This window comes from Pimephales promelas, chromosome 8 (genome assembly GCF_988280905.1).
Source record: "Pimephales promelas chromosome 8, fPimPro1.hap1.1, whole genome shotgun sequence".
Lineage (NCBI taxonomy): Eukaryota > Metazoa > Chordata > Actinopteri > Cypriniformes > Leuciscidae > Pimephales > Pimephales promelas.
Window position 1 is genome coordinate 33,489,816 of NC_142776.1, and position 24,227 is coordinate 33,514,042.

The 24,227-nt window shown below is 37.8% G+C and overlaps 1 protein-coding gene across 1 annotated transcript in view; it reads left to right on the plus strand.

The window, feature by feature from the left end:
• tafa3a (TAFA chemokine like family member 3a) overlaps positions 1-24,227 on the plus strand; it is a 100,141-nt gene that overhangs the window by 62,600 nt on the left and 13,314 nt on the right. Inside the window, exon 2 of the mRNA XM_039693494.2 lies at positions 7,049-7,161. Coding sequence (XP_039549428.1) covers positions 7,050-7,161 — 112 coding nt within the window. The 5' untranslated portion in view covers position 7,049. The remainder of the gene's footprint in view (positions 1-7,048; positions 7,162-24,227) is intronic.

A 24,227-nucleotide genomic window follows, 5' to 3' on the forward strand; every position in this document is an offset into this window, starting at 1 on the left:
TCTTTCTTATGAGCGCACTTACTGTACATCCACGCAGCAAGGTCAAGCGAGTCTGGAGAACTTGAATGATTCTACATCTGCTGGACTAAATGCATTTACCGCCTCCGTTCGTACGAAGAGGGTGAGTTTGAGAACCAAAGAAAGGAGTGATTTGACGAGAAGGACCAAAAATAAATATGTCAGACATCTTGCCATCTGCACGAGGGGCATTCCAAAGGGACTAATTAGCCAGCCGTGGTGGGCTGGATTGCTCGTTTGAAAGTGATTCGCTCTTCTAGGGGAGAACAGGTGGAGGAGTTGTGTTTTTTTTTTTCCCCCCTTCACTCACTTTATTGCGTTTGAGTGGTTTGGCAATTGCTCTTTTACTCTTAATGCCTGTTCTTCTTTGAATGTTTCATAAAATGCCTTCATTGGTGTCTTTAACGCTGCCAATCAGCTGCTGTTGTTGGTGTCCCTTAGGTGTATGGTGTTTTACACATATTGCAGCGAGATGATGAGTCTGGGGAGAAGACGCTTAATAACTTGTTGGTTCTTTCCTCCCTCTGGTTTATGTGTTTATGCGCCTTAATAGTGAGTCATACTGCCTCAGAGGGAGTGAAGAATTGTGGGCCCACAAAGGAGAAAGCACGATTTGGAATAGTTTACTGCTATTATTTCTTTAATGTGTTGTGTTGTTTGCATTTTTTGTGCTACAGTACTACTTAAAGTTAGTGTGTAAAATGTGCATTTTTCAGCGAAGAATGCAAAATAACGTTATGAGTTTTATTGCAACATGTGACGTTTATTTGAAATAGAAATCTGTTGTAATATTATATATGCAAGTCGTTACATTCACGTTTGATCTTTGCTAGTTACAACTTTTTCAAAAATCTTTTGCTGATAATTTACTCACCCCCATGTCATCCAAGATGTCCACATTTTTCTTTCTTCAGTCGAAAAGAAATTAAGGTTTTTGATGAAAACATTCCAAGATTTTCTCCATATAATGGACTTCATTGGGAACCAAACGGTTCAAGGTCCAATTGAGAGTTTCAGTGCAGCTTCAAAGGGCTTTAAACGACACCAGACGATGAATAAGGGTCTTATCTAGGACCCTTCAAATCATGACTTGAAAAAAGATTTGTTCATTTTGATGAACGAGTTTGAACAGGAGAGTCACGAACGCTCATCACGGAACAGAGCAAGGCGAGCATTTGTGCTTATAAAACTTAAACTTTTTTATTTATTTTTTTAAATGACTGATCGTTTCGCTAGATAAGACCCTTTCATCGTCTGGTGTCGTTTAAAGCCCTTTGAAGCTGCACTGAAACTCTCATTCGGACCGTTTGGACCCCATTGAAGTCCACTATATGGAGAAAATCCTGGAATGTTTTCATCAAAAACCTTAATTTCTTTCCGAATGAACATCTTGGATGACATGGGCGAGTAAATTATCAACAAAAATTTTTTTTTTTAAAGTGAACTACTCCTTTAATATTATACCTCAAGTTTTTCAACAGTAGTTTCTGCATTATGTAGTGTGTATACTCTGCACACAATGCAAATGTTTGTGCTGCTGTTTGAAACGTTTACCGTTGCGAAATGCATACTGCTTAACATATTATTTAAAAAAATTATATACAGTTTATACTGGCCAAATTAATGATGAATTTATTGGATGCCTCTATCATTCCCTGAATTAGATTGTGTTTTAAGAATTTGATTAGATCACATGAGGGCTTGTCAAAGGCTACATTGTTTGTTTTGCAATTGAAAAAATGCAATTGAATTGTTCTGCCCTTAAACCAAAACATGTCCGCTTAGGAAAGTGTTGTTGCATGCCCGGGTTTGTTAGGAAAAAAAAACATTCTGACCTCTTTGGCTCCTATTTACCAACGTCTCTCTTCAATCAATATGTGCAAGCCCTTTGGGTGCATGCAGGGCGACGTCAGCTATTTACAGTGTGTGTGTTTTCAATACTTCAACTCCAGTGACTTGTCAACGACCTCATAAGCTTGTGAACCCCATCGGCTTTGTGCGGTTATTGCGGACAGAGAGTCTAATTGTGCTTATGGGTGGGAGAAAGAAAGCATGAGGAAAAGAGAGAAAGAAAAGATGCTGGGGCGATGAAAGATACTTATGTGTGCAAAAACTTGAATTTTCTAATCAAGTTTTAAAAAGCACATATTTATTAGTTTTTTAGTGTTGTTAGCAAAGGCAATCATCGCTGTTATTATTTCTTGTAGGATTTTGAAGTCTGTTGTAGTTTGTGTTATGGACATGAATAAAACCTCAGATTGTGTGGCTTCTTGAGGAGTGGTGTTATTACTTTTCTAGGTAATCAGACGTGACGTTTTTCACCTGGCGAACGATCAAAATTGAACACTGAAGCAAAAACTCAGCAACCACTTAGCAACAGCATTCTAAAATAAATGTACTTTACCAACTGCATAACAACATCCTACCAGAAACACTAATAGCATGTTTCAATACTTTTTCATCTAAACGATGTCTTTGAAGTATCCCAGTAAGAACACCCATAAGCATCATCTTAGCTTAAACGACAACCATTTAATTGCACCATAGCAGCTACATACAGTAGCAGCATCCTGCCAACTAGAGCTACGATAAATCATTAAAAAAAACTGCAATCTCTATTCAAACACCCACGTGATCTTGTTCCTAAGTGACAAGGATTTACCTGTCTATTAAACCTTCGACTAAATCACACTGTAACATTCAAATCTGCGTTGGGCGCTGACCTAGAGAAAACAGTTATCATGTGTAGGCTTCACAAACACAGTATCATCCAGTAACAAAACACGTGAAGTATTTATGAGTGAGTCATTAAATCATCCATTCAAACCAAGGTTTTTAAATAATTCCGATTAATTAAACAATTTAAAGACACTGCAGCGATTAACATTTTGTCCGAAACTCTGGTAATTTGCGTAATTTTATTTAGCTGTTAGTTCAGAATCGTGGGAGAATCTCTGTTTGGAACAACAACAAAAAAAATGGTGATTCCCACATGCAGCTCTACTGGCAACCACTCAGAGCTTGCTAGTATCCACATTGTGACTTTGTAAAAGTCACTCTGAGCACTATCAGCAACACAGAAATGCCCTGACAACCACCAATACACCTTGGCAACCGAATACAAAGCCCTGGCAATCATCCAAAACACCCCAGCAACCGCATAGCAACACCCTGACAACCACCCTAGGAACAAAACAATCCAAGGCACTTAAATATTAAATTAAAAGCCTTTAAAATATTTGTTAAAAGTATAAAAAGCCTTTATTTTTTCATGGCTGAAATTTTAAAAACAACGGCACACCGGCGTGTTGCGGTCAATAATCATTCATTAGGGTGTGAGTAACAAACACAATCAGAGTTCTTTCAGTAATCAATTAGTCACACGACGATCACCTGGTCATGATTCATAGGAAGGAACCACCTTTCTGAATAGAATCACCCAAGCAACCACATAAAGAAGCAACTTATATCACCTTTCCTTCTGCAAACTGCATGATTTCCAATGCAACATGCTACCCAGCTAACATAATTTCTGAACGCTTTGCCAACGTTCCTATTAAGTTATGAAAACGTTATTTTTTTTAATGTATTCTGAACTTTCAAAGCCAGTTTTTTAAAGTTTTTTTTTCTTGTTAATGTGAATGTTCCATTTTAGACTTTTGAAAACATGATGAAAACGTTACTTTTGATGTTCTCTGAATGTTCGGAAACAAGTAGTAACATTTAAAAAAACGTTACATGAACAACCAACTAAATTTTTCGGGTAAAAACATTCCATGAACGATGTTTAAGTCGTTTTTGTGCTAACATTTTGAGAATATTATTAACTCTTTACCCACCATTGATGGAAATTTCCGGCTTTCCGTGTTTTCGCTGTTATACGGTCGGGGGCGCTGTGACATATCTGAAAGAGTACTGGATCTCCTGATCAAAACACATGTGAAGAAGATGCAGAAACAAGTGATTATCATATGTATTCATATGTAAAATAACACTCATCAACATTAAACAGCATCAAACCACCTAATGTTACTGAATGAAATATTGACCCAGGATGAGCTACAGGACTGTGCAAGCATTAGTGGTGTTGATGGACTCGGTCTACTCCATCTATGTTTTGATCATCATTCTGAATCCGATCCAGATGTAGTCTTTGACAAAAACCTGATTTTCAGCTTTTTGCTCAATGTTGCTTTTGCCACAACATTAGCCAAAGAACGTTTCCTGTTAGCTTGGTAGCAACTTCATAGTAACATGGTGAAAACACTCTATGCACTAGCTGCATAGCAACCCTGACATCCACCAGAACACTCTGGCAACCGCATAGCAACTGAATAGCAAAGCCCCAGCAATCGTCTAGAAATCCCCAGCAACTGCATAGCCACACCCTGGCATCCATTCAGAAGTCTATTAGCTGCATAGCAACACCCTGACAACCACCAGAACACCCTGGCAACCGCATATAGCAACTTAATAGCAAAGCCCCGGCAATCGTCTAGAAATCCCCAGCAACTGCATAGCCACACCCTGGCATCCAGTCAGAAGTCTATTTGCTGCATAGCAACACCCTGACGACCACCAGAACACCCTGGCAACCGCATAGCAACTGAATAGCAAAGCCCCGACAATCGTCTAGAAATCCCCAACAACTGCATAGCCATCCAGTCAGAAGTCTATTAGCTGCATAGCAACACCCTGACAACCACCAGAATACCCTGGCTTCAGCATAGCAACTGAATAGCAAAGCCCCGGCAATCCTCTAGAAATCCCCAGCAACTGCATAGCCGTCCAGTCAGAAGTCTATTAGCTGCATAGCAACACCCTGACAACCACCGGAGCACCCTGGCAACTGGATATAGCAACTGAATAGCAAAGCTCCGGCAATCGTCTAGAATTCCCCAGCAACTGCATAGCCATCCAGTCAGAAGTCTATTAGCTGCATAGCAACACCCTGACAACCACCAGAACACCCAGGCAACCGCATAATGCAACTGAATAGCAAAGCCCCGGGAATCGTCTAGAATTCCCTAGCAACTGCATAGCCACACCCTGGCATACAGTCAGAAGTCTATTAGCTGCAAAGGAATGCCCTGGCAATCACCCAGAACACCCTACCTACATTGTGGCAGTCAGTTTTTCATGGGTAAGCACTACTGTAGAAATCTAGTTCTTTATATATATATATATATATATATATATATATAGTCGATGTAGTGTTCATTAGCATGTTTAAGACTCTTTTTGCCTTGCAAAATGCAACTGAGGGCTTTTTCTCTAATCAAATAGTACTGATTCAGAAAACGCCTGCCTTAATCAAAACCTCAAATTGGGCTATTTGCGTGCTTCTGCTGCGGCCATAAAAGCCAAACCAATGTTCTTTTAGTAGTGTAATGAGGGACAGGGAAACCTCCAGAGTCTTACTTACTGCTGAACATATGCAGAAAAGCCTCCCAGTCTCTGCCAAACATGCAGGCTCACAGCCCCTCACACGGTGCCCGTCTTTGCTGTAATTTGAGGAGAGATGCTGGCAAAAGACATGAAAAGATGCCTGTGATACTGCTGTTGTCCCCGCTCCACAAGTATAAGACAAGCTTGGCATGTCGGCACGATGATTGCTTTTGTGTGTTCTGGTCTCTCCGGACCCCTCAAAGACAGAGAGGGAATTACTGGCCTGCAGCCTCTGATAGTATATCAAGATTACGGTGCTTTCCAGACAAGAGCGGACCACCACTAAAAAGCTAGATTGTGTCACTCGCTAACACATTTGAAGGATGGCTGATATTTGAGGAAATTAATGGTTGTTTGGATTCGTGTCTGCTGCGTTCTAAACGATTTATGGGTCATATTATTTGTAGTTTGACTGACTGTATTTCAGAGTAAAATAGGATATTTGATCTGACATTTAAATGGTAAATGGGCTATTTTCTGGGTGTTTGAGGCAATTAAGGAGAATTGTAAAATTGTTTGTTTGCCAAATGGTGTGAAATGAGAATGTTTCCCTACAGAAATGTACCATGGTATTACATTATAATGAACAAGAAATTAAAATTGCCAATTCATGTAAACAGTTGTCACTTGTACCTTGCAGTGCTTGCACATAGCTGATTTTTGACTAGAAAAAGCTGTTGAACATTTCCACCCTTATTACCGAACAAATCTCGACCTTTTGTGACAACGTGCCCCAATAGTTTAAACAATATTGTATTGTCAAAACGACAGGTTAGCAGGGTTTTCAGTTAAATTTAAAAAGAAAAACAATCAATAAACAATGATTAATATTACAACAAAATGTTTAATATATTATGCAAAAACAGACTTACGCTTAAACTCTACCTGTATTATATTGTTGCCTAAATACACTCTAAAAATGCTGGGTTGTTTTAACCCAATTTTGGGTCAAATATGGACAAACTCAAACATTGGTTTAAAAATGTAAGCCAATGGCTGAGTTTGTCCATATTTGACCCAAAATTGGGTTTAAAAAACCCAACATTTTTAGAGTGTGTGCTAGTGGGATTAATGAGATATAGCCTATGTGACAACTAGCCTCGTTATCTAAAATAAAAGTACTGTATATGGCCGGATTCACATATAGCGCCTAAAACGCGTAGAAAACGCTGGGCGCGCCGCATTCTCCATTTTCCGAAGCACCAGGGCGGTTGCGCTTCAGTTGGTTCTTGTCACATGACCTATTGTGTGCGTATGGTGCGCTTGCGGTATTCTGAAAAGTTGAGATGTTTTTATCTCGACGCGGCGCGGACGCACATGGAAAAAACGAGCGCGTCGCACCGCGACCGCATCGCTTTCATTATGAGCGCGCATACCGCGCGCCTACATTTGAAATAACGAACTTGAGCGTGCAAAAGACGCGATATGTGAACCGGCCCTATTACCTTTTGATAGCATTACTAAACCATGTGTTTGATGGTGTATTTAAGATAAATGAGCTGTTTACTGACTGTTATTTCCCATATGTCATTGAATCATATGTTAATAATTGCCTCAATCTATTGTGTGTGTGTGTTTGTAGGATGCGGGAGAGGGAACTGCAGAGTGTGGGCAGGAGATTGCTGCTGTTGGGCATCTGTCTGCTGTCTCTATGGGGTCAGCTGAGCCTGGCCTCAACACATCGCAGCCATATTGGTGAGTTGCATGCAAACATATAAATATACACATTAACTTTAATGGGAAGCATTAGAGAAAACAAACCATCAACTCAGATGTTGCCCACTCAACGGCTGCATTTAGCGGACAATGAGCTTGATCCGCAGGTCCTGAAGTCCATTTTTTGCTGGAAATTCGAAGACAACTGTTGCCTTGTTGTACTTGGCCTTGTTCTGAAATAATATGGCATTAGCTTGAATGAAACATTTCTGTTGGCATTAGCCTGAATGAAAACAAAGAAAGGTCGAAGCTTAAATTTCTCATATTGGAGATGCAAGCTGCTGAATATTCAATATGTTGGTGGATCTAAGATGGATCTGAGTTTGTGATTATGGTTCATTACAGTATCGACTTTGTCTCAGTTTGCTATAGGAGGAATAAAAGGACAGTTATTACTGTTGTTAAAGTTTCTCTTTTGTTGACAGCAGCTGATTTATTATCAGCTCTCATTCCAAATACAAGTAATAAGTGACACAAATGTTGTGTGTAAAAAAAAACACAGTGTCGCTCTTAACTCTGAAACATGCAGGGCATATACAGTATTCATGTAATTAAGTTGCAACCTTTGCTTTTTAATGAAAAAAATATTGGTTTTGGTTTACTTCTAAGCAATTTTCACTCAGAATTTGCTTGTAAATTTCACAAATAATAACAAAGAAATGTCTGAAATAGTAGTTTCTTGTAAAATGTACTCCAATCATTTCATTTGTTTACTTACAACTACGAAATAAGCCACTAAGCATTATGGTTTTATTCTAATGAATCGTACAACCCTATATCTATTGTCCATTTACTCTCATTAAGGGCTGCAACAAACGATTATTAGAGCGATTAATCGATTAATCGACGATTATTTTGCCGGCTGATCATTAAGTTTGGAACCATTATTCAGCTTTTTCAATTAGTTAAATCATTGAGTTATACATATTCTTACTGTAATATAAAAAAGAAAATCAGTTCAGCTTTTGAAATGGTTGTTTTAATGACCTTTGAGCCAAATAAACAGGTCATTCTCTTGAAGTTTTCAGATTTCGGTCCAACACAAATGCTCTCTAAGCATTGTTTAATAGGCCCACTGCTATAAATATAAAATTACAATCTTTTTTTTTTTTTACATGACAATTTGCACAACAGCATTGTCAAGTGAAACTTTTCTCAAACCTTGCTAGTTCGGATTCGTTTGCACTCCGTCATAATTCGCGCTGATTTTTCTTTTACCGCAATAGGGGGTTATCACGCTGATACGTAGTACTTCCGGATTCAGTGATCTTTGTGCACTGCCACTTCTGTTGAATTACCGATCTCACTGGCGAACTGATGACAGACTACACTAAGTTTATTTATACGTCATCCCTGGTAAATTAGTCTGATTCACTAAAGTGGCGGCTGCAAATAAACGTGCTACCTTGTTTTATTTTAAAGTTTTAATCCTCAATCCTCAGTTTAAATACTCAATTCAGTCGGGAATCCATGAAAACTTAAATAGGGGGTTCGTTGTTGGTTAGATTTACAAAGGAACAGAGCAGTGACATATATACTGTAGCCTTCGTCTCAGCCATTGTTGAACTGTGTCGGAAGTGGACATGCACAAAGTTGACAAATCCCGCCCATGAAACCTGGAAGCGTTATAATCCCCTATAGCATTTGTAAATGGCTGCATTACACTCTAGCGCCATAGCGGTCAAATCGCGATATTGCACGCCCTTACATTAGGTCACGTGAGATCAAACGACTACTCGACAACAACAATATTTGTCGACAATTTTTTATTGTCGACTAATCGTTTCAGCCCAACTCTCATTGCTCCTGTCTAGGAGAAACCATTTAGGTATAAAAGTTAACTTTTGTGATTTGTTTTTATGAAGTCTCTTGATGTGAGTGCAACGTTAGGTCAGTGCAGCCTAGTTGCTTGCCAACAGGGGCGCCAGAAGAGAAGGTGTCAGGCTTGTCACTGAAATGTCATTGTAAGGAGAAAGCGACAACGTGAAGGACAACCCAAGGCAAAAGGTGGAAGATGTGAATAAACATCGGAATAAGGAGACCGCGTCTACAGGGGCCGAGTGGCAAACCGTAGTGGGCCAGGAGCGGAGAGAGAAAGTCGTGTTTGAGCACATACACACACACAGACATTAGCTGCGTATATCCTGTTGAGGCTGTGTCTTCCTTTCTCTGTGTTCGCCGAAAGCCACAACAAGCCATTGGGGAAAAGCCAAGCAACAGCGACAATTAATCTCCTGTTATCGAGTCAAAGGGCGACTCTAAATAAAATCATGCAGCTTTTCAGGCACCGCGACAAAGATAGCAACAAGTTTAGGAGGCCCCATCCTTCTCACGTTGGATGTGTACGTGCGGTGTGTCGGAGGTAGAAAGGATGATTGATTACAAAGCAAGTTGCCCAATCATTCACCCTGTGGTGGGGAGAGAGTGGCTTTTCACCCGATGCCGGCTCCTCAGCTCCAGGCTAGCACAGAACTAATCACAGAGTAACTCCCAGTGGCTCGGGGAGGTCAGGCCAAGGTGTTACCCAGTAAACAAACCTCTTTAGCCCTGCTATTTAAGAGAAGTGCGGGCCTCCTGCTGCTTTGGAGAGTCAACCTCTCAGAACACCCTTAAGAGAGCACAGATCAGCCCAATAACACCTCAGGGACAACAGCAATGCCAGGACTCATTAGTTAGTCATGAGAGGGCGAGAGAGAGAGAGAGACGGGGTAACATTGGGAGGAAGATATGGCATGAGATGAAAAAAAAAAAAACAGAGGCAGGGGAAATGAGGGAAAATCTGCCAACTTAAATAAATAAATAAAAACATAAAAAACGTGCAGAAATGCAATAAAGTCCTAGTTGTTTTTGAGGTCTCGGCAATAAGCATGGACAGTTTAAATGTGCATATCTAGAGAAAATGTTGCTCAAAGGTTGGTCTTTTATATTTTAGGAAATATCTGAGACCTGTTTTTGTCTCAAATATTTGTTGAGAAGGCTACTTTGAAAATGCTCTGAAAAAACCTTTTTTTGTCCCCTGTAAAAAATATCTTAACATCCTTTGAGGAAAAATTTTTTTTAAGACAATATAACTTTAATTAAACTTTTCTTAACACATTGGCAACCCATTTTATTCAATGCCTTGACAATGTTCAATGGACTTGACTGAAAACTTGTTAGATAAAATACTGGTTAATGGAAAAGCTAACTTGACCGTTGAGCTACTGTCATACTATTAAAGAATTAAAGGAGTAGTTCACTTTTAAAAAAAAAAAACCTCTGCTGATAATTTACTCACCCCCATGTCATCCAAGATGTCCACATCTTTCTTTCTTCAGTTGAAAAGAAATTAAGGTTTTTGATGAAAGCATTCTAGGATTTTCTCTATATAATGGACTTCAATGGGAACCAAACGGTTCAAGGTCCAAATGAGTTTCATTGCAACCTCAAAGGGCTTTAAACGACACCAGACGATGAGTCTTATCTAGCGAAATGATCGTTCATTTCAAAAATAAAGTTTTATAAGCACAAATGCTCGCCTTGCTCTGTTCTGTGATGAGCGTTTGTGACTCTCCTGTTCAAACTCGTTCATCAAAATGAACAAATCTTTTTTCGAGTCATGACTCGAAGGGTCCTAGATAAGACCCTTATTCATCGCCTGGTGTCGTTTAAAGCCCTTTGATGCTGCACCGAAACGGTCATTTGGACCTTGAACCGTTTGGTTCTTCTTGTCATGTCTAAACTTAGTTTGTGAAACTCAAATCGATATTTGAGAAATGTCCCATTTGCTCACCTCTAAATCTTATTGCTCTCTACGAGAGATTTTATTTGTGTCATGTATTTCCTGTGTTGATTTTGAAGACAATGATGCATCAATGTAAAATCTCTCCATGGAAATTCATAAAGCAGTAAGATCATCTCTTGCTGTTGATTAGATGGAATGTTTCCCTCCTCTTGTCCTTAAATAGATGCGTCTCCATATTAATACGCAGCAATCAAGCATTTTTCTGATTTGTTAGTCAGTAGCTGCAGGGGGAGATTCTGCAACGCACGCTTGGAATAATGGAGGCGTGAAAACCACATTGCAAGAACTGATTATGAGATTTAATCTGACAGCTGGTTTCTTTTCTTCAGATATGGGGCTTGAAGTGATACACCATGCAGGTCATAAAGTTATAGATGTTTCTGGAATATTGTTTTGTTGATGTTGAGATTAAATATGGCCCCACTGAATCGATTTTTTTTTTAAGTCAATGAGATCACCAAAACAAAAAGGTTAACTTGCACATACCCACTTACTCTTTAACACTTGCACTTGTATAATACCTTCTTTGTCCAGAAAAATAATGGTTGAAGCTTAGCCCCTGCTAGTAGATTTCATAAATACACCACTCAAGGTATTATAGAGCTTCTTGGTGGTTGTTAGAAATTTCATGAGGGTTCCTTGCTGGTATTGTTCTGGTAAATTTAATTTGAAACATTTTTAATTCTTTAAAGTTATTTCCATATTCGTTTACACGTTGACTGGCTTGTCAAAGACTGCAGAGTTTAGAGTGGGCTTGCATGTCTACAAGGGAAATTGTGCATGCCTCAGTGCACTTTGTGTAGAATAGTGTAGCTATAGCTTGTACCAGGGAAAGACAGGAGGAAGACATCTGTTTCTGGACTGTGACATTTTGGTGTCTGCAGGGCAGGTCATTGTTTCCTCCGGGACAATGGACCACATGGAACACATCTCACACTATACTGGAGTTAAAACATGGTGGATGGATAGACAGATGGAGAGATAGACGAATGCAAATGATACTATAAATAGATAGATAGATAGATGGATGGATGGATGGATAGATGGATAGATGATGGATAGATAGACAGATCGATAGACAGACTGACAGAGAGATAGATAGACAGATAGATAGATAGATAGATAGATAGATAGATAGATAGATAGATAGATAGATAGATAGATAGATAGATGGATAGATGGATAGATGATGGATAGATAGACAGATAGATAGACAGATAGATAGACAGACAGATAGACAGATAGATAGATAGATAGATAGATAGATAGATAGATAGATGGACGGACGGACGGACGGACGGACGGACGGACGGACGGACGGACGGACGGACGGACGGACGGACGGACGGACGGACGGACGGACGGACGGACGGACGGACGGACGGACGGACGGACGGACGGACGGACGGACGGACAGACAGACAGACAGACAGATAGATAGATAGATAGATAGATAGATAGATTTTTATATAGTTTGACTTACTGCATGTGACATTTAATACAAGTATTGATTGTTTCAGTTGTCATAGATGGCATTTGCTTTGGGTGAAGTTTGACCATTTGTTTGACACAACACTGAAAATGTGAAAGGAGTGAAGGGAAACCAGCTAGCAAGTCTGGCATATATGTAAAATTCTTTTAATACCATTTAAAAAGCATCCCAGGAGTGTGCAGATCGACTGTAGATGGAGGGTACTTTTTAAGAAGCTGATAAATAGATATTTTTTGGCCTCTACATAATTAACTTCCATATTGTAATTTATTACTGCAGTATCTTTCTGTAAAGCTGCTTTTGAAACAATGTCCATTGTAAAAAGTGGTGTGCAAATAGAATTGAATCGACGTTTCTTAATGGGATGGTAAATCCAAAAAATTAAATTCTGTTATTAATTACTCACCCTCATATTGGTTGCGTAAGTGTCAATAGGCGACAGAAACATGGATAGACGTAAGGGTGAGTAATTAATGACAGAATTTTCAATTTTGGGTGAACTAACTTTTTAAGTGTTGAATGGACTAAGCTTGGTGTGCCCAAACTGCACTGTAACTGTAAGTATATAATATTAAGCAAACATATAGCTACAGTAATCAGTTTGCATTCAACATATTTCACTGTTCAAGTTGTTGTTTCAAGTCATAGTCCACCATTATTATAACTCATAATGGTGAGTCTTACAAGTTAGACATACATTTATTTTCTTTAAGACTGTTCATAGCTTTTTAAAATCAGTTAGCCTACATAAAAATGTAGATTTGCCTAATTTGATACTGAAAAGTAAGATTGACTGCTGCTGACTAACTGCTAGTGGGTCATATAGAACTTAAGACACTGTCTTAACACAATGGCTTTGTTTATGCAACCGGCCCCAGAACTCATACGACAAGACTACCCATGACTAGCATCTCATTAGGAGCCATTGAGACTTCCTGGCGGTCAGTCTTTGACTGAGCAACATGATTTTTTTTCTATTTTGGGCAGAATAAAAAGGGATCATAATGGTTTTAACTGAGGGCGGCAATTAGCAGAGAAGTGCTGACAGCAGTCTAGCGGGCCTCGCTGACAACAGTGTTAACATCGCCATCACGAAGACTTTAAGAACACATTTATGTGTTTTAGGAACCTGCAATTGTAGCCATCAATTTTTGAGATAAGTGTGATAGGTGCTTTTTTTTGCTATTGAAGGACTGAATTAAATACCTTAGCTTTGGATTTTTTTAGATGAATTTGAACTTTTTCAGTGGGTGTAACCTTTCCCTGCTTTATTGAAGTGCATGTAAGATACTGTACCTTTAATCTGGTGAAGATACCATCCACTATGTACTGTAGCCTGTCAGTTATTATTACTAAATTGAAAGTAATATTGCATAGTAAGGCTAAACAAGCAATCAATTGATTTTGAATTTGCCCATTGCTTTTTAGAACTGCGGTGCTATGATAACGCAAGGTATGGTTGGTTTGCACACCTCCAGCATGATTTGAGCACGGTTACATTTTTACCCAGCTGAGGATATGTCGGGGAACTCAATATTTCTCTCTCAGCTCTAAAAAGGAATTCCTTGCAGTTATTACTAGAACAGATTGATGGCCCCAGATCGTAAATTAAAGATATTTGCTTTAATAACGGTCCCTTTGAAACTACCCACTCAATAAGTGCAAGTAATAATACGTTATCAATCCTGGAAGACATTTACGAGCAGACATCCTTTGCAAAACTAGAGGCGAGAGAAGTATTGTGAGAGATGCTCCACAGGTTTGGTGGATTTCTTGGGTTGTTGGTTCCCTCCTCCTTACCTAACTTAAAACCCCTGATTTTACATAAACATAGATTCCTGTGTTTGTGAAGTCAAATGTCTAAATATCTTCCTAAAGGGTTGTAATCCATGGATGCAGAATTTTCCTCCATGCGTATTCTTTTACTCGGAAACCTAGTGTACTCTTAAAATAAAGCAGATATACAGTACGCATTTTAAATTTAAATGCCTCTCTCTTCCAGGAAAATGGACCAAAAATATTGATGACTCATCTTGTACACTGCAATTACATTTTATCCAGAATACAGGGGCCTTTTGAGTCAGATATACTTAGACATGTGAATTACCATAAATCTACATAATAGCACATGTTGGACTAACAATATTCCCTTGAAATTTGTACCAACAAACCAAAAAGAGTGTAAAAAAAGATATAATATTGAACAATGCTACTGATTGGTTAAAGGGATACTCCACCCAAAAATCATCTACTCACCCTCAAGTTGTTGCAAACCTGTATGAGTTTCTTTCTTCTGCTGAACACAAAGGAACGATTGGAACCAAACAGTTGTTTGGCACCATTGACTTCCATAGTAGAAAAAAATAAATGCTATGGAAGTCAATTGGGCCAAATTTTCCAATCGTTCTTCAAAATATTTTCCTTTGTGAAAATTTGAGTATCCCTTTAACCAATCAGTAGCATTGTTCAATATTATAGAATCAGGATCGTTCAAATGACAGAGGAGAAAGCGGCTTAAAGGTGAAAAATAAGACTTTTTAAAAGAGAAAAAGCGTGAATACATGTTATTTTGCACCCCATAAACATAAAAAAGCAGTAAACCACCCCTTTAAGAGTCTGCAAGCTCCCAGCGTGCATTATTGCATGTGGTTAGAGTTGTTGAATTATTGAGCTGTTTGCTGAATTACTATTAATTAGTCACGTTTAGGTACGGTATTTGTTGTGTGAAATCTTTTGAAGTCCTAAAAAAACTAAATATAAGAAAGAAACTACCATCATTCGCTCTCAAAAGTGGATGGTAATTTATCATGTACCTGCGGATATCTGTTTTGCTGTGATTTAATTTAGCATTCATATCAAACATGCAGTCTAATCCCTGTCTGGTGACCCACAGTGACCAGTGATACTACTAGAAAAGTGATGCTGGTTAAATTATGCAAAACAAAATGTTCAGTGTCAGGGAGCGATGTGGTGTTTTCAAATGTGAATTAATTATGACCAGCAGCTACCATTCAGTAAGTTAATGACTCTTGAACAGACCTCAGTTAAAGCAATTTAGACTATTAAGAATTCATAATTGTAATATTTCACCTCTGGCTAGCAGCAGCTTTGCTTAACACTCATTGTAATTTGACCGATTAACAATTAATTCTAGCAATATTTCACCTTGACCCGAAATAGCGCACTCGAATGAGTCAGAGCTAGGTTTTTTAATGTCTTTTGCCATGGTGGTTTTGGTAGGAAATTTTTATTCTGGACCTTGGAAAATAACACCATACAGTTACAGTATGTGTGTGGTATGAGTAATGTTTTTGGTGAACTGTCCCTAAAATTTTGCCCTGCAACCTTCAAAATTGCACCATAATTGAACTAAACTTATTTTTTTAATACAGTCCTGGTAATATAGCATTGGTTTTATTTGGAGCATGCACTCTGTGTTTGTTTCCTTTCCACCTCAGACTGTAGACGAAAGCACAGGAAGCTGATTGGTGTTGTTTGTTACCACGGCAGCATGTGTGATGACATCTCTCCTGTCAGTCATGTTTTGCAGACTCAGAGGAAGAGTGTATGTGTGCGGATGTGTGCATATGTGAGATATAAAACACTACTGACACTTTGAGGGTGGGGACAGCATGCTATTTAGAGCAAACATGACTGTAGCGAGAGGCAGGATGCATTCGGAATGAACAAACACACGGGAAATTGAACACCGAAATTCCCTACTAATGGAGGTATTAGGCTGAATATGGCTCCAAAAATGAAAATGCGCCATTATACTAGTCCACATAAGTAGCCTTTGAGCATATTTTGATACATCAGTACGTTTCATATGATATTACATCATGATTTCATATATTTTATCAGCTTTGGGAATTGTGGACTAGCCAGAATGTGCTGTTAAAGCCATAAAGTAATATCAAACCTGAGCCTTTTATAAAGAACTTTGTTGTGTTGCACAGATATTTCTGTCATTTTGTCATCCCTTTATTTTCCAGTAGAGTCAGGTGCTTTGATGTGAATGGTGTGCAAGCTTTTGACGTCGGATGCTCCTCTAATGGATGAGGAAAGTAACTAAATATTGAAGCTATCGTCTTGAAAGACAAGACAAGAACACGCAGACAGGCAGGTGTAATAAAAGTCTCAGAAGTGAGAAAAGTAGAATTCACCCCTCAGTTCCCTACAGAGCTAGAACTACATTGTAGCCAGGGCACAATATATATACTGTATATATACAGCAATATATATGCACTGAAACTGTCCATTATAGACCATTTCACAAGATGTAAACAACACTGGTCCAGAAGCACTTCCTGTTTCAGTTTTTTAACACTACATAAAAGCTGGGATAAAATACAACCAACAGAAAATATAAAACTGAATCAAAAAGTTAAACAAACATCTTTAAGATGTTTTCTTTACATGTGAAATAAAGAAAACAGTTACAAACGGAAACAGGAAGTGTTTCTGGACCAGTGTTGTTTACATTTTGTGAAATGGTCTACGTATATGGAGAAAAATCCTGGAGAAAAATTAAAGATATACAGCACAAGTATACATTTCAAGCAAAGCATTGCAAAAAATGTTTGTTTTTCAAATAAAACGGTTTAAATGAAAACACAAGTATTTTGAATACTTCAAAATTCAAAATTGTTGTTGTTTTTTTAATGGAAAATTAATGGAAATCATTGCAGAAATGATTTTTTTCCCATGCACACAATCTTGTGCCCCGCTAATAACATTACCTCTTGCAGCGACATCTTGTCACTTAGATAGATAGATAGATAGATAGATAGATAGATAGATAGATAGATAGATAGATAGATAGATAGATAGATAGATAGATAGATAGATAGATAGATAGATAGATAGATAGATAGATAGATAGATAGATAGATAGATCGATAGATAGATAGATAGATAGATAGATAGATAGATAGATAGATAGATAGATAGATAGATAGATAGATAGATAGATAGATAGATAGATAGATAGATAGATAGATCAAGAATGTGTTGTGATTTGGGGGTGTGTTTTCAGTTCAGAGTAGAGCCCGACCGATAAAGGATTTTGAATGCCGATACCGATACAAATATTTGTTGGTTTTAAAATCCGATATTCCGATATATCGGCCGATATTATTATTATTTTTTTATTTCAGAAAGGAGCAACAAAATATTATCAGATTTCCTTAACATTAGTTATTTGTAGTTAATTATGAGTTTTAACAAAAATAATAACTAAAATAATATGATAATGCATAACTGGTTCTCTCTGCCTGACTCTGGCTGGATAAGCAGGTTGTAGGATGTGTGGCGCGTTATACACGAGTGTTGCCAACAGGGACGGTGTAGAGTGCCCTCTGGTGGACAAACTATACAACTCCAACACTCGTGACATGGTTGAAGCGTGATTCGCTCGTTTTTATTTTATTTTTGAAATATTCATTTATCGGCCATTATAACTGCCGATACCGATATTTTAGAAAATGCCTAATATCGGCCGATAATATCGGCCTGCCGATATATCGGTCTGGCTCTAGCTCAGAGTACAGTATAGTGATAGCTTTGGGATAGAAGCTGTTCATGAATGTCATGGTGCATGTGTTGATTGGCCTGTAGCATTTTCCCGATGGCAGCAGTTCAAATAAATGATGGGCTGGGTGATAGGGGTCCTTCAGAATGTTGTGTGTTTTCTGTAGACAACGAGAGGTGGAAATGTCATCCAGTGCAGGTAGCTGTTGACTTGTACTGTTCTGTGCGGTCTTTAGTACCTACTCCCTGCAAAGTCTTTTTATCAGCTGCCGAGCTGCCTCCAATACCACACCAGCGTACCATATGTGAGGACACTTTCAATAGAACAGTGGGAGAAGGACACCAAGAGCCATTGTGACAGGTTTGTCCTCCCGAGCATTCTCAGAAAGAAGCAATAGCAAACCACAACCATCCAGTTAGTAATGGACAAAATCAATTCCCACCCTACATTTTTTCTTGTTCAAGAAGCAGTTTCACTCGGATATACGTTACAATAGGGAAGAAAAGATGATCACGACTTCCGTTTCATGCCGACTTGAGTCGTCTAAATTCTTTTAGTGGCTAGTGTTCACTTTCATAGTTTACTAGTTATCGGCATCCATTGAAAAGCCCATAAAACAATATGGCTGCTCATAACTAAATGCCAGTGTCATCAAATTAGCTAAATTATTATAAATTAAAAAATGTACCTGCTAAATGTAAACATACTTGTACAGTTGTGATCAAAAAAACATTTATTGTTTTTATCTGCAAAAATGTTATTTTTTAACTAAATAAGAGGAATCATAAAAAATGGATGTTATTTTTAATTTACTGTTGTACTGTCCTGCAAGACAGAATTAAAATTGACACCGATCATCCGATTGAAAAAGTTCATTCTTGATGCATCGTGCGTCAGTGAATGTTTTCAGCGTTTGCAGTAGTTGTGTGTGAGTCCCTCAGTTGACCTGTGTGTGTGAAAAGATGGATGTCAAAACCATACAGTTGGGAAAGGGTTGAAATATGCAAAAGATGCTGGAAAACCAAGGAGACTATTTTTCTGAAGAACATTGTTTCTTTGACAGTTTAAGAAGAACATTGGACAGTTGAACTGCTCAGGACAAACAAGGGACTCGTGAACAACCATCATGATGTAAAAAGTAAGAAAGAAACAGTCGTGGATCATCCAGGAAAAATCTTTTTTAGTGGACCATGTAAACATCAGTATTCGGGACAGTATTAAACAAACAAAACAAAAAAAAAAACAAACATTTTAATTAACATTTTCACATGGGTATGTAAACTTTTGAGTACAACACCAATCTCACAGCTCTTTTTGCTTTTCTCTAGACTCAATGCCATTTCTGAAATGCCGGAATAGCAGTATTCTTCTCCTTTACTTTCATCCACCATTTGCCAAGTGCGTGTCAAACAGTGACAGCGACTCTATTAGTTTCAGGGTGTTGCTCTTTTTCACAACAACTGAAATGTAATAACATTCAGAGACCATTGACTGAGATAGGTGCGTGATTCCTCAAGGGAGGACCATTGATCAGGGGCAGCCATTAATGGTGCAATGTAGAGATGGATGGTGTCGGACAGAGGTTCATTTGAGCCCTTGGCCGATGTGTTCTGAATCTGTCAGCCACTGCAATCTGTCACCAAACCTTTGGCTTGACCACTATGTGCACTCTGGTGTCTGGGAAAGGATACAGCAGGGGAAGGAAAGAGAGCCAGAGAGATCTTCCAAATGGATAGCACTATGATGAATGATATTTACAGAGGGAGAATGGTAAGCAATGATCTGTAGAGTATTTTGGAATCACTATCTCTGCCTCATTAAGCTGTGTGCTTATGTGTTGACCCAGAATGCGAAAATAATATCTCTCAAACTGTTTAAGCATTCATGTAAATGCAGATTTGTTGGTAATCGCATTATGGTTAATGTGATAATTAGGAAAAAATCACTCATTCGTCTTTAAAAAGAAATAATGCCGACGGAAAACTTGGGTTGTGTTAAATGATGATGATGCCGCTGGTGATGTCTCAAGGCATCATCAGCGAAATGGAATTATTAATAATGTTGACTTGTGCTTAAAGGGTTGTAATGTTTATTTGCAGAATGCTGCCTGGGAAATAAAATGAACGTACCTTAGAATTTGTTATTAGATTTTGTGTTTCGCACAATAGAGGGTCAATGAAAAACCATTGTATTTCTGAAGAATACATTTCATTTGGGTAAGGACATTCAATTGGAAGATTTTAGTCTGTTTTTAAATAGTGTTTCTTTACATTTTGGATTTTATAACTCAAGATATGAGCTCAGATCAATTTTGTTGAATTTTTTATATTGTCAAAAAAAAAGAAAAAAAGAAAGAATTAGAAGCACTTTCAATAACTATATATATATATATATATATTTACTCTTTCGACTTTTCTACTTAATTGTTAATATAGTGAAATTCATATATTTAAACAAATTATATATTTATTTATTTAAATGTATTTTATATGTATAATCTGAAATAATACATTTAAATATATAAATATATTAGGGCTGTCAAACGATTAATCGCGATTATAATATTTTATATATATAAATACACACACATGCTTGTATATATTTAAGAAATATTTTTATGTATAAACTGTTTATAGATTTATATATAATTTATATGATATGTAAATATAAATATTTTATATATAAATAATATTTTTTTCTTAAATATACATGCATGTGTGTGTATTTATATATATATACAAAACAATTATACACAGTGCACCCACATATATTATGTAAACAGAAACTTTTATTTTGGAAGCAATTAATCGCGATTAATTGTTTGACAGCCCTAAAATATATATAAATAAATCCCACATGTCAAGGGGAAAATATGTATTTAAATTTGACCCAAAAACTCTAAAACTAGACAACTACTATCAAAATCAAGCCTTTTTCATTTACAGGTACTCATGTGTGAGGTTATTGTGTGTTTTTCAGTTTCTGTTTACACCAGTGTGAGGTTTTGGACCTCTGCCCAGACTCACTCCTGTTTTGGGAGTGTTGACTTCACATTAGCCTTTGCCAACCACAGAGGTACTTTACCCGTGTATGTGTGTTGTTCCTCGGCAGAACCTGAACAGCCATATTTCGCAGGCGAAAATTTGCTGTCAATGCCCCGGCCCGGGCTTTCCACGGCTCGTTGGTTATCACAGTGCGCCTTGTGTCAGGGAAAAACACAGCGTATTTGTGTCAAAGCTCTGACCCGGCAAAGAACATTTGATGTGACATCTATTCATTTAGAGTTTTTAGAGACCATCTCACACCCAAACACCTCTGATCAGGTAACCAGTGCGGTGTCGAGACGGAACGTTTGATCTTGCATTTGTGCAGAATGCAGATGGCTTGCTCTCCTATCGCCTCATAACAATTTCATAAGTGACTTGCTGTAAATTGCCATGGTGATGGTATGGTAATTGGGTTGCCACTCTGCTTCACTTGCTCTCTCCGGTCAAAGAAAAAAAAAATAGAGAGAATCATTTCTCTTTCTTTTCGCTGCAGTCACACTGAGTAATAAGTGTTAGGACAGACGGAGTGAAAGTGAGCTTGATCATGAACTCGAGGAAAAAGAGTGCACTTATTTCCTGCAGCGCAGCTTGGAATGTGCTAGTAATGTGCAACTCAATGTGGTTGAAGAGCATTTGCTTTACTGACCACCCATGCTGTCTAAAAATGTAGCTGCACAATTTTCTTATCTATTTTTGGTTGTTGAAGTTTGTAGCTTTGTTTCTTGGCATAAAAATGTGGTTTATAGACATAGGTTAGTAAGGAAATTTACTTAGGCAGAGAAAGGTTTGCTCAAATCCTGCTCTGACATGAAATTTCTCTGTACTGCAGTGTATATATATATTTTTGTTTGTAATGAATTTCTTGAACAAACGTCTCAATTACAGTAGTCCTATAGATAACAGTAATGATATGTGTGGCTTTAAATGGGGTGATGAACTGAGAAATCAAATCTTTTGACATCTAAGAGGTCATCATATTATAAGAATACTGGATTTGCAGATTGATTAAGAGTAAAGAGCGGTGCTGTGCCGTCTATATTGGATCTGACAGGTATTGTGCAACACACAGACTCTGGGTCGAACCAGCCCGATCTCATGAAAGTTCGTATCTATGGCACAAATGTCATTTCTCGTGGCATTTATACGCCAAAAACAGTTTTTGCGTGTATATGGCACGCGATTTTCGCGTACATATGATACGCACTATTTTGCGTATAATACGCACAAACTCCCCACCCCCTCCCCCCTAAACCTAAGCCAGGGTTTTTTAGTAATAATAATAATAATAATAGATTTTATTTATAACGCACTTTTCATTCCAAAGAATCCCAAAGTGCTACATAAAAGAACAACAATAATGTGCGTAGTGCGTACCATATACACGAAAAAAACATTTTTGCCGTATAAATGCCATGAGAAATGACACTCGTGGTATAGATACGCATCTTCATGAGACTGTGTTGGTCGAACATGTATGGGCGAATCATTTCGGTTGCCATTTTACAACATTGGACGTTTTTAAAACAATTTCCCCCAAGTGCACCGACGAGTGAGTTGAAACTCATTATAATATGCAAAACTGTTATCCACTCACATCAGTGGGCGTTTATTTATAAGTCTTCAGTGCGAGACGCCAAAAAAATCGTGCGTTTTTCAGCTAGGCTCAAAACTAGGGTAGAAAATAGCCTATTACTGATATTTTTAAATGCAAAAACCAAGCGAACATCATAAGTTGACCTCACACAACAATATAATAAAATTTAAAAATCCAGTTCATGACCCCTTTAAAACAATTTTGTAAAGTGGTGTACTGTAAGTGACGTGATTTGACTGGATAATGCCGAATTGCAGAGCTTGTGCAAACATATCCGCATTGCTGTGATCAGACGCTTTCCTCTAAGCAAAGAACGACAACTTTGCTGAGTAAATGACAAAAATGAATCTTTGCTTACGCAGTCCCTTTCAATTTCTCCTTCTTCGTTCTTAACTTGTGTTTGCTGTGAATTTATAGGTTTACGAGGTGTGCAACTACAATTAAACTATTTGAATTCCGTAACCTTAGACATATTGCTTATTTCACGTATTCTCAAACCAGCATAAAAGGGCATTCTGGGTAGAGTGGGCGGCCCCGAGCGGAATAAGCATCTGGAGCGAAATCATTACTTCAGAAATCTGAAGTAATGCTGATTTGCTGCTCAAGAAAGATTTCTTATTATCAATGTTGAAAACAGTTGTGCTGCTTAATATGTTTGTGGAAACTGATGCGATTTTTTTTTTTTTTTTTTTTTTCAGGAACTACAAGGTTCAAAAGAACGGTATTGATCTGAAATAGATTTTGTGTAACGTAAAAATTGTAGTGACCCGAAACTTAAGAACAGTAGTGTACATTTATGTAGATAAATAATTTATATATATTTTTTATTTGCTATATACTGTATATATATATATATATATATATATATATATAGTATCTCACAAAAGTGAGTACACCACTTAAATGTCATATATAGGGTTTACTATTAAATGCAAATATGGTGTTTTTTTTTAAAAGAAGGCAGCTGTAAAACATAAAATACAATTTAAAAACAGAAATTTAGATTCCATAGATGATGATTGTATGCTATATATATATATATATATATTTTTTTTTTAACAGTGTCGTGCATTTTTTTTTTACCAAGCACTGTGTATGTGCGAAAAGTGAGACTTCTGTTTTCTTTTTTTTTAAGGAAGATGTTTTGTGCATGTGCCCGTGTGCTCTGGTCAGTGCACCATTAATGAATACTTCATGATGTTATTTAACTCTCGGATGACTAAATCAATATTGCCTTTCCTTCTTCATTGAGCATAGAACATTGATGAAGGAACTGATGGTTCTTGACTGCCATGAAGAGTCAGTCCATCTTGGACGTATCAGACTCCTTCCATAAAACACACAGAGACCACACCACTCCACACTCCTCACCACACACACACACAAACACCATCTCTGCTCCATTGAACCGGTGAGGCTGATATTGTCTGTCAAGCGCCTTGGGATGGAGAGACTACTAAGACTATAGTGATGAAAGTGTGTTTGGTTCCAGGATGGACCTGCCGACTTAACAATACTATTATGTTTTTAAGCATATTGCATTAGGCATGTGTCAGGCCAGTGGTGTAGTGTGTAATATACGTGTAGCCATTTGT